The sequence below is a fragment of the Pelodiscus sinensis genome, chromosome 9, assembly GCF_049634645.1.
Source record: "Pelodiscus sinensis isolate JC-2024 chromosome 9, ASM4963464v1, whole genome shotgun sequence".
Lineage (NCBI taxonomy): Eukaryota > Metazoa > Chordata > Testudines > Trionychidae > Pelodiscus > Pelodiscus sinensis.
In genome coordinates, this window is record NC_134719.1 from 11,738,705 (window position 1) to 11,752,516 (window position 13,812).

Here is a 13,812-nt window from a genome sequence, read left to right on the forward strand (position 1 = left end):
GGAAAAATCAAATCCAATGACTGAGCTGGCTATGTGTTAGTACTTTATTTTAGCGAATATACCACACAGTTTTTCCGAACTGAGTAAAAAAAAACTTGTATAACCCGCAGGGTATACAAGACTTGTCTTTCAAACTGTGCCAGGGTATATTAGCTAATTTACAGAGCCGTGGGGGGCGGGGAGAATTAGCCAGCCTATATGCCCCGGTTCCTGCGGGCACTCACCACCCCGGTTCCTGCACAGCCTCCGGGCGGGGGAGCGCTCATCCTCCTGCTTCCTGTAGCTGCACAGGAACTGGGAGAGCACTCATCCCCCTGCTTCCTGCAGCTGCGCAAGAACCAGGGGGATGAGCACTCCCCTGCTTGGAGGCTGTTAGGGGAAAACTTAACCATGAGGGTAGCTGAGCACTGGAATAGGTTTCCAAAGGAGGTTGTGAAATTCCTGTTGTTCTTTAAGAATAGGTTGGACAAACACCAGTCAGGAATGTTCCAGGTATACTCGGTCCTGCTTCAGCACAGGGGGCTAGACCAGATGACCTCCCTTCCAGCCCTACACTTTTATGATTCTGCAGAAAGGTGCCACCCCATAGAACATTAGGAAGGCACAGACCGAAAGTACATACATGCAGGGGAGCTGGAGAGAAAGGAGACGGAGAGGACAGCACAGGAAAAACAGTCTGAATTCAGAAGTAGAATCTATGTAAAATGCAGCATCAAAAGTGTTTATTTTATATGCCCGTTCTACTCAAAACACGCTATGAAGTCCAGATGCCATAGGGATGATGCACTGTAATATCTTCATATATAGAGACCATGAAATACGTAGCTAGACATGATCAGTCTTTAATGATCATAATGACTAGCCCACTTCTAGTGCTTTATAACCATTCACTTTTACTTGCTTCTGGGAGGCATGAAGAAAGAATTTCTTAACCTCTGAACTTGGGGAAACTGAGGCAGAGCTAAATGATTTGCACAAGACTATCAGGACTTTGTCCAGAGCCAGGATTAGAGATTTTGAATATTTGGCTCTCTCGGCGCCCAAGAGAAAGCAGTAGGGTTTAGTGGGTAAGATATGTAATGAATAGACAGCTTGAACCTGTGAGTGGGTATGTCAATCCTGTTCCGTGTGTGTATTACTCCTTGTATTTGTGCTACTCTCTGTCCTTATTCCTGGCTCTGCTGGGAGCGTTGGACAAATCATTGAACTTCTGTGTCTTCGTTTCCCTATCGGTAAAACAGGGATAATGATACTTGCCTGCCTCTGTGAAGCTTTTTTAGAATGATGGGTACAAAAGCAATTGTTTTATTACTGCTACAAGAATGACGAGGAGTCCTCGTCGCTTTTGCAGATTCAGACTAACACAGCTACCCCTCTGATACTTGCTACAAGGATGCACACATTTCTGATGCAGTCCCCTCAAGCAGTGAAAAAGTAACACACTGGATAGTCATTCCCCTCCCACCCCCAAGCTGCTATTTTCAGCTTAATGAGCTATCTGCAGAATCTCGCTATAAAGCCCTAGTCTCATTCAAGACCAGTAATTGACTGGGTTTTGGATAATCATAGAACTGAAAGGGACCACGAGAGGTTGTCTAGTCCAGTCCCCTACTCTCTTGCCAAAACAAAGTATTTTCTTGACCATCCCTGACAGGTATTCGTCTAACCTCCTCTTCAAAATCTCCAGTAATGGAGATTCCACAACCTCTTTAGGCAATTTATTCCAGTGCTTAACCACCCTGATAGCTAGGAGATTTGCTTCACTTTAAGCCAATTGTTTCTTGTCCTAGCCTCAGAGTTAGAGAACAATTTTTCCTCTTTCCTCCTTGTAAAAACCTTTTATGCACTCTAAAAATTATCATGACCCCCTTCAGTCTTGTCTTCTCCAGACCAAGCTGGTTTCTCTTCATTCTTCCCTCATAGGTCACTGTTTTTAGACCTTTAATCATTTTTTTTTGCTCTTGTCTGGACTTGAATTGTCTTCACCTTAGCAGGTGGCCTTCTGGTGCCCCTGGTGTGCAGGAAAATAGGAAGCTGATCTCTGGTCAGTTTTACATTTTTTATTAACGCTAATTTTTTTCCTCTATCTCTCCATTTGTTTTATATGCATGAGTAACTGGAGTTCTGTCTTATCTCTGCCCATTATGAATCACTATTCCTGTAGCCCTCTCATGTCATGTGATTGCAATGAAGGCCAATTTAATTTGTTACTTTTCAACTCTTCACCTTGGTTATATCATGTCTCTGATTATAGATCTGGTGTTATCAGACAAATTGTACCACAGTATCTCAGTCCTTGAGAATAAGATTGACGTGAAGTGTGGCCATTAAGCTGTGAAACTATTTTATCCCTGGAGTGTCTTGTGGCATCTCCATTCCTGCTTCCCAGCAGTTCCATACATTTCCCTTGGGCCGAAGGCCAACAACTGCACGGTGCCTAAGAAGTGCTGCATCTGGCTGAGTCTTGCATCAGCTGTTCACTTACTACTCCAATCCCAGGATGAATTCTGATGCTTCCATCAAATGCTGCAAATTTGACTTGTTGCTAGTTCAAACCGTTCAAATGTAGCGTTTGCTGCAGGGATCAAACCCAAATTCTTAATATCAAAGCTGGGGCTGCCGTGCCCCTCCCCACACCGAGACTTGCAGGTTACAAACAGAATGGCAAACTCTTCAGTAACATTTCAGCGTGGCTGTCACAGCACTTGGCAAAGGTGGCTGCATATCACCCCCATTTAACAGCCTAGGAGACTGAAATGAAGATGCTTTAGCCCAGGTGTGGTTCCCATTGATTTGATTTGGAGTTGTTGGGTGTTTGTCACTTTTGAAAACCAAATCTGGGATTATGGGCACCCAAAACCATTCTGAGAAGTGGGCAGTCTGTGATTTGCCAATGAGGTTACCCAGGAAGTAAGAGGAACAGCTGGGAACAGAACCCGTCTGGGGGCCTGGCCGCTTGTGTAACAGGGTAGCTCGGCTGTCAAATGAACGTAGGCTCAGCTCTCCTGTTCCACTCCACTCCCTTTCTTGATGTAACTAGAGGGCTAACTATGGGTGTTATAAATGAGCGATCTGGGGCCTGAGAGAGAGAGCTCAGTGGGAGAAGGGGGGAGAGTGCAGGGAACTCAGAGGCAGAGCGGGTCGGAGAGCTGCTGGGAGGGATGCCCCTGGAGGACGGAGTGGTCAGATGTCCCTGCTTGAGCAGTGGTGCCAGATCAGCTTTGTGAGAAAGAGGAAGGCGGTCAGAAGGTCAGCTACAAATGTCCCCAGGCCAGAGAGCGCTGAACGCTGAGAGCAGCCCAGGGAGATGCCTGCTGGCTCTCTGAGCCAGAGAGAAAACAGCTGGGTCTGATGGAGGCATGAACACTTACTGATGTGTCTAGTTCCAACTTTTGCCCATAGCTGGAAAGGAAACAGGGCAGAGAAACAGCCCAGCTGGGGTGGGGTGAGAACCACCCGAGCTGTACCTGGGGGGAGATGCTGGAGTTGGACCATTGGAATGAATGTACTGTTTGCGCTGAGCTGGGGGGATGCTGGCTCACGGTAGTGGCACTGCTGGTTGTGCTCATCTCCTTTGAGGAATCAAGGGGAAAATGAAGCAAAGGGCCACTTGCAGGGCTGTCCTGAGGCCATGAGGGGGTGCCTGGGTGGAAGCCAGGCCTTTCTAGCCTGCCTGTGCCGCTCCCTGGCTGACCACAAAGGCTGTCCTGTTCGGAAAGCCCAGATGTGAGCCGGTCCTTTGCAAATCCAGCCCTGAACTTTGTGGCTTAGGTCTCTCCCTGACTGCAAACCCACAACACAAAGCTGTAGGCCTGCCCCATCCAGACCATGGGCTGGCCTTTGTTGTCAGCAACCCTTAAAGAGTCTTTTCACCCTAGGCCAAAATCTGACCCTCTCCCCACCTCTGGTGTGCAAGGTTTCTGAGGCTTTCATCCTTCTGAACTGCCTCCAATTTGAGCCAAGAAAAAGTGGCTGTTCTGATCTGCTGGGATCCTGGTACCAAGATATTCAAAAGATAATTGTATTTCCCCATTCCTTTTGTAAACCGTTGCCAGAAACGATGTTGACGTCAGAAAACATTGCTTCTAACTTTTTTTTCTTCCTTTCCCCAGCATGTAGCTGAGATTGTCCTTTTCCCTTCTACGTATTGAAGAGCAGTACTGCTGTAACTAAAACAATTCTCTTTGCTTTCCCTAGAAAGTACATCATTTCTTGTGAACAGACAAAAGTGCCATTGTCTGTGCCCTGGGATCAAAGTAACAAGGTAAAATAACTGTTTCTGTATTGGCCATATCTTCCCTTTGCACCTTGGAAACGGCAAAGTCCCATATGTTGTAGGAAGACCCAGCAGCTGGTTTTAAGTAGCAGCCAGAAGTTTATACATGAATAAATATGGTCTATGGAAACAAGAAGGATGACCTCTTACCTAAAACAGCATGCATTTTACATTATTTTAACTGGAACAGTAAATGCCTTCTTCACCCCTGATTTACTCCCATTAGTTCAATATCAGACTAGCTGCAAGCTTTTCTATTGTATCCCTTAAGTTTAGGGAAACCTAACCAAAGGTCAAAATGATTTCTACTGTATTTTCATTTGCTGTTTTTGGCTTAGGTGTATCTGAGCTACAACAACGTTTCTGCACTGAAGACTTTGGTAGCGAAAACAAATTGGGTGCTTGCCACAGAAATAGAAAAGGTACTTAACCCTGCCCCACTCCCAAGTAAACACTGCCTCCTTAGCCTTCCGGACTGCCTTTAGTTAGTGGAGACAACTCCTGTTACTATCAGAAGACATGTTTGTCATTCTCCACCCCCACTTATTTGAATCTTATTGTATCCAAATGGGATTGTACAACATGTACTCCATGAATGTGACTATACTATAAACATTCCATGTATGTTCTAACGGACACTGTGAAGATTCACTTACATATGTGTAAAACATATCAACTCCAGTGATGCCCTACTAGGACCTGTGCTCTAGTAAACTCCCACTGAAGTCATCAACCAGAGCTTCCACCAATTTCCACTCAATGCCTGTAAACTTCTCCTGGAGAACTGTTCTGTGCTGTGCTCCTGGAGCTTAAGGGAACCAGCTCATAAAACAGAGACCTCATGTACCATCAGGAGTATGTGATTCTTTATACTAATGCCACGTGGGTGGGTGAGAGAGACTGAGATCAAAGCTGTTTGGTTATATTACAGCAAGGTAAAAATATGAATGAATCTCACTGGGAAAACCCCAAGTGTCACTTTTACTAAGACTGCAGGCTGTGCTTCTGACCTGATGTGACTGTCTCTCAAAGGTGAGGATGTACACGCTGGAGGAAGACAAGTACCTCTCCTTCCGAATAGAGATGACCCTCTGCATTGATGCAAAGCAGGCCTTCTTCCTTCTGTCAGACTTAAGACAGAGGCATGAATGGGATAGTCATTATGCGTGAGTACTTGAATTCTATTGGAGGACAGCTAAAACGTTAGGGTTGCTGGTCCTTGTTTTATTGGGGATGGGGGAGGAAGCCACTGGAATATACCCCCAATTTCTTTTTTTACTTTCCTGCCTCAAAGCAGCTTCCCATTCATTTAAACTGTGCAAAGTGCTTTCTCCCTCCATCATCCACCCCGCTCCAAATCCAGGAGCATCCAGCGTATGGAGTCTGGGGTTGTATATGTGCCGACATCAGAGTTGAGTGCCATGCTGCTCACGTGTGGTATTGTGGAATAGAATCCAGGGCCTTTATCTCCTGAAACACAAGTTTCTGCCACTCGATGGAAAGAAAACTCTCTTCTTCAGCTGTTGGCGATAGCAGTGAGGCTTCTGTCTTCTGTAGATCAGCAACGGGTACAAGCCAGTCAAGTGTTCTTCCTGCATGCTCTTGACACGGCTAGTCTTGTTAGCCTGGGACTGCAGTTGAGAATCGTAGTAGGCAGAGGTGGGTGACCACCACAATGGGCTGGCCCATACCTATAACATTCTCTGTTGCTGTCCCATAGGAAGGGGTCTAACGTCCTATAAAGTAGGCCCCCTTATAAAACTGTGCTCCTCTTCCTGACGCCACGAAGTGCTTGTACTTAGAATATACACTATGACTGGCATATGCCCATTGCTCTCCCATGGCCTGGGATGGCCATTAGAATGTTTTCCTGAGAGGGGGAATCTTATGCCAGGATCCTCTGCCCATGTAAGGGGCCTTCATTTTACAGCTGCTGCCATGCGGACTGACACCAGTCAGAAGTTGAAGAAACTCTGGTTTAGAATCTCCATTGCAGGACCGTGTGTCTGAAATCTAAAGGAAACCACAAAGGGACCAACCACTCGGGGAAACTCATTATCCAGTCCCTCTAGACTGGGGATTGTAGAAGGTAATTGGCTACGCTCACCCCAGCAGATCTGACGTTCGGGCGAGCCGTGTTCTCTCTAGGGCAAAGGCAGGGTTAATCAGCCCCCAGAAATGAAGTACTGGCTATTCAGAAGAAAAGCATTACTGAGAAAATATTTTTTTAAAAATGATAAACTGCTAACGTGCAGGTCTTGGCTTCACAGGCCCATCTTCAACAGTGAGATCTTGGCAGGCTTCAGGTCCTCGGCAGAGTCTGTGTGTCTGGGTCACCGTGTCATGTCCTGCAGTTCTTGGAAAAAGCATGTGTGTGGCTCCCTCTCCCTGCTACACCGTGGTCACTTTACACAGCGTTCAGTTCTTTGTTTGCCAGGCCTCGTGAACCACATCAAACCAGTCTGTGCCACTTCCCCCAGGGATGCAGTTTCTCCAGACTTAATAGCTGCCTAGGGCTTTGCATTAATTATTTCCCTGGTGGTTTGGGTTCCTGCAGGAAACCCTGTAACTCCCCCACGGAGATGGAATGCGATCCCAAGCCCATTCAGATACACTTTTATAAATCGGATACTATCGTTGTTGGATGTTCCGTGTGTCCAGAGCATCTGCCACAGAGGCCATCTCTTACCAGGACCCCGCATCCTCTCAGTACTATGGCCTCGGGTGGGCGGCCTGGCCTGGCCTGTCATTCATTTGCCCTGAATCCTGGACTTCCCGGTTGTCAGGAGCAGCCAGTGAAGTGAAGGAACTTCATGGGATGGTTGGCTCTGGGAGAGGGCTGCAATGAGCTTTCTTGCCCTGCGGGGACTGAGTCACAAGGAGGTGCAGTGACTTTCCCAGCTCGCACAGTGAGTCAGTGATTGTTGTGGTTTTAATCCCAGCCACAGCCTCCTGTCCAAAATACCCCAGGGACAGGCGCCGACACAACCTCAATTTCAGGCCAATCCCAGCCTTCGAAGATAACCAAAACCAGAGCGAGAAGGCACAGGAGGTGCCACGTTGCGAACTGTAAAAAGAATTTGCAATCTCCTTGACCGTGCTACTGAAACGTTTGGGGTCAGAAGCTGAAGAATTCGGGGCCTGATGGGCACCAGTGGAGTTTGACTCAGACTCTTGCCTAGGGAAAGCCAAGTATGAACTCCCATAAACGGTAACAGATCAGGAGCTCAGGATGAGCCCAAAGGAGAATTGTTTGGAACAATTAATTCTGTTTAGTAAATGCTGTACCACGGGGGAGTCAAACAGAGCCAGAACTGCAAAGAGGCAGGTAGCTACTCAGTGAGATTTTCAAGACCTGCACCTCTGGGTGCATGGGTGTGTTTAGAAATCTGGCCCATAACCCATGGGAGAGCTGACTTATAGAATCATAGGACTAGAAGGGACCTCGAGAGGTCATCGAGTCCAGCCCCCCGCCCTCAAGGCAGGACCAAGCTCTGTCTACACCATCCCTGACAGATGTCTATCTAACCTGTTCTTAAATATCTCCAGAGAGGGAGATTCCACCACCTCCCTTGGCAATTTATTCCAATATTTGACCACCCTGACAGTTAGGAATTTTTTCCTAATGTCCAATCTAAACCTCCCCTGCTGCACTTTAAGCCCATTACTCCTTGTCCTGTCCTCAGAAACCAAGAGGAACAAATTTTCTCCTTCCTCCTTGTGACACCCTTTTAGATATTTGAAAACCGTTATCATGTCCCCCCTTATCTGGGAAGGTGGTTCTACTTAAGTGAAGGAAGCGTCTTTTCCCCTAATCCCCAACTGATTATAAATAAATCTAACTTGTTTCTATTTGGATCTTGTGTCTTTGGCTTTGAGCTACTTCTGTGGAGTCCCTGGATTACTGCTGAGTAACGCTCTATGGTTAGCACATTACCAAATTCACGATCCGTTTCACAGCCAGGGGGTTTAAAAGTATCACAGTGTTGTAACCAAGGGGATCCTGACCCAAAAGGCGTTCTGGGTGGGAGGGTCACAAGGCTATTGTAATGGGTTGTGGGATTTTCACTTTCTTCTACCATACTGCTGGCAGGGGGCTGTCTTCAGAGCTGGGCAGCTAAAGAGGAAGGCTGCTGGCTGGGACCCAGCTCTAAAGCCAACAGCAGTGTCAGCAGCAGCACAGAAGTGAGGGTCACTGGGTATGAGGGTGGGTTACTGGAGGTTTGCTTTTCCTGGAAGTCTCCCACCTGCATGGGGGGCTGGCAGCTGGAGCTGCAGCTGCTCGGATGGAGAGATGACAACTGGAGCTACTTGCTTCCTGCATGGGGATGGGGGTGATGACAGGTGGAGCTGTGGAGTTTCCTGCAAACAGGGGGGGTTCCCAGATTTGGGTCTGACCTTCCCCGAGAGCAGCCTTGGCAGGGGAAGAGAACATCTGGTCCTTCCCCATCCCTGGTTGGGACTAGCAGCTGGAGCTGGGCACAGGGTAGGAGCCCCTGGCTGGGTGCCAGATTTCAGGGGTGCTGCATTTTTCCGGGCTATGAATTTGGTAGGGCCCTGCATCTGCTGAAACGTTATTGGGGGAGAGGACACCCGAGGGACGTTGTCTGGTCTCATGGTGCTGTGAAGATGACCTGGTCTGTCAGCAGTCACCCTGAGCCCTTCTAAAATGTCCTTCTGCCTCTTCCCAGGAGCGCTAAGCTTGTCCAGCAAGTGGACGCGGACGACATGATCTACCACGTGCTCAGCCAGACGGTGAGCCAAGAAAAGAAGCCCCAGGACTTTGTCATCCTGGCATCCCGGCGGAAGCCTTGTGATGAAGGGTAGGTAAAGGAGCAAGGCTCCAAGGGCATGGTGGGCCCAGTGGGCTTCCCCTGGCCAGTGGATGGGGACAGCAGCGCTGGGTCTAGCCCATGGGACTGGAAATGTCTCGTGTGTAGGCTCTGAAACATCCCTACACCAGGCCTCCCTTCTAGCCACCAGACTTACTCTGTGACCTGAGCCCCGCCACCCAGTGTTAAAGCTTTGACCTTGGGTACTGGGGCTTCAGCCCTGAGTCCCAGCAGCTCTGGCACCCCCAGGATTCCCAGGGCAACCCCAAGTCTAACGTCAGCCCTGGCAACCCCAGAGTCCCAACCCGCAGTCTGAGCTAGTATATGATTTAGCTTTTAATGCTACAAAGGCCGTGCTCAGTATTAGCTTAGGATTTACGCTTCCTGGCTCTCTTTAAAATCCCCACAAGCAGTGCTTTCTCTCCTGTTTAAACATGCCTGGGATTCCCTCTTGTCCAGGCTGCCTCAGTGCCTGTGGGAGACAAGTGCAGTGTGTTGAGCCCTATACTGAAGTCCAATGATCTGCAGCCCTTGAGAGAAAGTTGGTTTGACGTGCAGAAAAAAGGGTAATTTTCGTGGCAAGTGATTACAATGGGGGAGCCAATGAGTGAAAAATATTTTATTATGAAACCAGTCAAGTCCTAGCCTGTGGATCCAAATCATTGCACAAAGGCGCAACATGGCTACACAACTTCATCTTCACTGCACGCTACTTTTTTGGTTTGAAGAGGGATCTAAAGTAACTTGGGTGTTTCAATATGTAGTTCTTTGTAGTGCCTGTCCTATCTAGACTGACACAAAGTGCTCTAGATCAGTGATTTTTAAACTTTTTGAGACCACGGAACACCAAACAATAATATTTTTTATGCGGAACACCTGTAAAAATTTTCTTTAAAAAAAAAAAATGGTTGTCAGACCAAAGAAAACAAAGAAGAGGTCGCAGCACACCTGTGAGTTGTTCACAGAACACCGGTGTTCCGTGGAACATAGTTTAAGAAACACTGATCTAGATCACCTGGTAAGCTGGGCATAAGTAGGTACGAATTTTCGCATGGCTAAATGTTTGCACAGCCTGTTGCTGACAGAAAGGGGGGGTGCTCTCCTGGGAAGCAATGACTCTGAAAAAGATGGGGGGTGTGGTGGTCATCCGCTGAATGCGAGTCCCCAGTGCGATGACGTGGCCACAAAGGCTGGCGTGCTCCTTGGATGTATTAAAAAAGAGACTATCCAGTCAGAGTGGGGCAGGTTTTGTTACCTCTGTATTAGGAGATGATTACATGCCACATGCTGTTCCAGGCCATTGTCACCCCAGCCTTATTTTGAGACATTCTTAAGCTGGACATTTTAGTGGAGTCTCCAGGAGGTTGAATTTCAGTAGGAACTTGGTGCCTGACTCCCTTGCGCTCTGCTGAAAATCGGAGTCCGCAGTCCCTTGGCACCAAGTGGATGGGGCTCTCTCACTATGTATTTGCCTTAATGTGTGTGTGTAAGGGCTACCTTACCCGATGTGATAAAACCACAGGGGACATGGGAGCCAGAGTGCTGAGATTTTATAGATAAAGACCAGACAGAGCCAGCTCCCTTTCCCGGTTCTTTCCTCCATTGTTTGCAGTTGATCTGATTAAAAACAATCGCTCCAAGATATCGCAGATGTAACTGTAAGTTCCTTGCGTTGGAGTCCCTACAAGAAGAGGTGTGGAAGCAGAAGGTGAACTGCAACAGTCGAGTGCCGTTTCCATGTAGGACTATCTCGGCAGAGGTTTTTTCTACTCTGCCACTGAATGTGTTGGGCCACCAGTTGAGGTCGTTCTGCCAGCTGCATTTCCTGGCACTGAGCAGAGTTAACTGGAGAGCTGGCATAAAGTCCTGCTCCTTTCTCTCCTTTTCAATGCGCTTGTGAACTGCTCCTGAGCAGGCTTCCTTCTCTTCCAGAGATCCGTATGTCGTCGCGTTCCGGTCGGTGTCGCTGCCCACGCATCCACCCAACCCCCAGTACACCCGAGGGGAGACCATGTGTTCTGGCTTTTGTATTTGGCAGGAGACTGCCGAGATAACCAAGGTGAGGCTTTCAGCTCCCTGAAACAGACCTGCGTCCCCCAGCCAGTTACCGAGGTCTTTACCTGCGTTCCAGAACCACGCACTCATGCATGCTGACCTGCGGTTGTACTAGTGCTCATAGGCACCGACTTCTTCTGTAGCTGGGGGAGCTCAACCTCTCCCTCTGTGCTAGGCTCCGCCCCCAAACTCCTGCTTTGACCCGCCTCTTCCTCACCACCTTCTCTCCACTCCTTATCCTCCCTCCTGGAGCATTCCAAATGCTGCAAAACAGCTGTTTGTGCAGGGAGGCTGTTGGAGTTGGTCAGTGGGGCCCCCAGCAGGCTAAAGGTGTTCGGGGGGAGGGTGTGTGCATGGGGGGAGCTTGCCTGCTGGTGGGCACGGACGACCTGCTAACTTTTCCCCAGGATGCTCCAGCCCAGGAACCCCCAGGGAATCGGCACTTATGCTAGTGCTTCTGTTCAGTTCCCCTGTGCCCCGTTCAAAGGGGGCAAGAGGAGGGCCTGCATGTCTGATGCTACACATCCCTGTCTTTGTTGGGCTTGGGTTTCAGGGATTCAAACCTGTCCCCTCTCCCACCACCCAAGTACCCTCCTACTCCTCCTATAACACGTGTGTGTACACATTTCCCACCTGAGCAATGTGGACAAACAGCACCACTCCCATTTACAGGTGGGGAAACTGAGGCACGGCAGGTGCCATGACGTGCCCAAGGCGGGCAGAGGGAGCATTGAGATGAAAATGGAAACTCCCATTTTTCTGACCACCTTCCCCCGCCCTGATCCCTGAAACCAAATCTGATGCAATAACCCTCCTTTACCGAAGGGCTGCATGTCCCAAGCTCCCCCTTTCCAAGTGGAGGCAGCAGAGTGGTCCGAGAGTAAATTCAAGTCCCTCTGACAAAAGGAGATGTTGATCTTACTGACAATCTCAAGAAATAGAGGCCTAATCTTTGAACTCATTTAAACTGTCGTCGTCTGACTGAAAGGTCTTAGAAATTCTAAATACTTTTTCACAATGTCCCCTTTCCCAGCAATAAGAACATTCGGGGCCACTGTATTTGTGTGTCCCACCAAAACTTTTCCAAGCCCCTTGCAGGCTGGCTTTGCTGTCAGCACTTAGCTTGGAATTCACCTGGGCCTCCACGCTGAGGAAATGTGTTGGGAATTGAGGGGAGCAGGATGTTCATTGCCCCCAGAAATTCGGCACCCCTCCCTGTGTGGGTTCCCCGCTACTGGATCAGAGAAACTGGAAATTCTCTGGCCTGTCCATCCCAAAACCTCTGAGCTATTCAGAGCCACTGGGGAGACCCCTGATGTGCCACAGGACTAGGAAGCCAGTACCTAGGGTTGCTGTTGCATGTGTTAGAAAATGACGTATGTAGGTTTCGACCTGTGGATGGTCCCCGTAGCTTTCTTAATGAATGTGTTGTGGCTTGCAGGTATCCTATTACAACCAGGCTGCTCCAGGATACCTCGCTTACGTCACGACTAACATTGCAGGACTGTCCTCGGACTTCTATGTTACCTTCAAAGCCTGTGAGAGATTCCTGCAGAAGAACAAAGACGATGTCACAGTTGGGCTCCAGAATTTGTAATCGTTGTCCCTTTTTGCCCGGTGGTGTGTGACTGCCTTGTACGTATGGAAGTGATTTTTGGGGTGTGTGTGTAGGTGAGAGTGCATGGAGAGTCATTACTTAGATAATGTGAGTGGAGTTGCTGAAAGAGCCCAGTGTCTTGAAATCCATCTTTGTAACGTGACTAATGTCCCCTCTTCTCTCCTGTGATGTATTCTGATGATCAGAAATGTACTGGCTTGGAGCCCATCTAGCGAATCCAGAAGGGTTAGGAGGGCCCAAATCTGTGGCAGCTGTAGGATTTCTAGGGTAGTTTATCTGAGTGCAAAATGTGGCCTGGGGTGGGAAGGTAGGTCCGAGTGGTCCCTACCTGGCCAGTGTTTCATTGTCAAGTTGGCTCACGCTGAGGCCTAGTGCTGGAGCGGGGAGGGGGGGGGGGGTGAAAGGAGAAGGCTGGTCTTGTCTCCTGTAACACGGTACTGTTCTGTTTGACACACTAGGCATTAGAATGCAGGACACCTCATTGATGTGCTGCAATTTCATGTTCTGTCTTTCACACATCAAAAAATGAATGGGAGTGGTAATAAAGAAGCCTGTTCACTTTATGACCTCAGCAGGTTATCTTGCCTGGTTTCCTTGAATTATTTTCCTTGATCAGCCTAAGAATGAAAGATAAGAAACTGTTTTCTGTGGGAAAAATGGATTCCTCTTATTGAAGAATTTTTAAACCTGCACGACAGCTGTCGGAAGAATTCCCCCCATGTTTTGGTATCTAAAGTACCAGGGCACAGAATACCAGTCTTCCTGCTTCCTGGGCCTTTTTTCCGATGTCTAATTGTGGAACTTGAATATTTTAATAAGATATTCATCTTCCCAGCCAGACTTCTCGTGAATTGGGGGCTGAATTCTAGATCTCTTCAAACAGGCTCAAGATGTCTTGCTGCTGATCAGGGCCACACGGTGTATGGAGAAGTGACAATTAAAGCTCATCCGAAAATACCCTGTAGGCTCTCTTCATGCGTATGCTTTTCTGAAAGGTCCTGGCAGAGCCTAGCTGGGAAGAAGAATGCTCC

The 13,812-nt window shown here is 48.3% G+C and overlaps 1 protein-coding gene across 3 annotated transcripts in view; it reads left to right on the plus strand.

The window, feature by feature from the left end:
- The window catches only part of ACOT11 (acyl-CoA thioesterase 11), a 122,598-nt gene extending 108,860 nt beyond the window's left edge, over positions 1–13,738 (plus strand). For all 3 annotated transcript variants that reach the window (XM_025189817.2, XM_025189819.2, XM_075936027.1), the window contains 6 exons: positions 4,198–4,264; positions 4,615–4,698; positions 5,309–5,442; positions 8,968–9,099; positions 11,041–11,167; positions 12,605–13,738. In XM_025189817.2, the coding sequence (XP_025045602.1) occupies positions 4,198–4,264; positions 4,615–4,698; positions 5,309–5,442; positions 8,968–9,099; positions 11,041–11,167; positions 12,605–12,760 (700 nt within the window). In that variant the 3' untranslated portion in view covers positions 12,761–13,738. The remainder of the gene's footprint in view (positions 1–4,197; positions 4,265–4,614; positions 4,699–5,308; positions 5,443–8,967; positions 9,100–11,040; positions 11,168–12,604) is intronic.
- Positions 13,739–13,812: the final 74 nt, after the last annotated feature.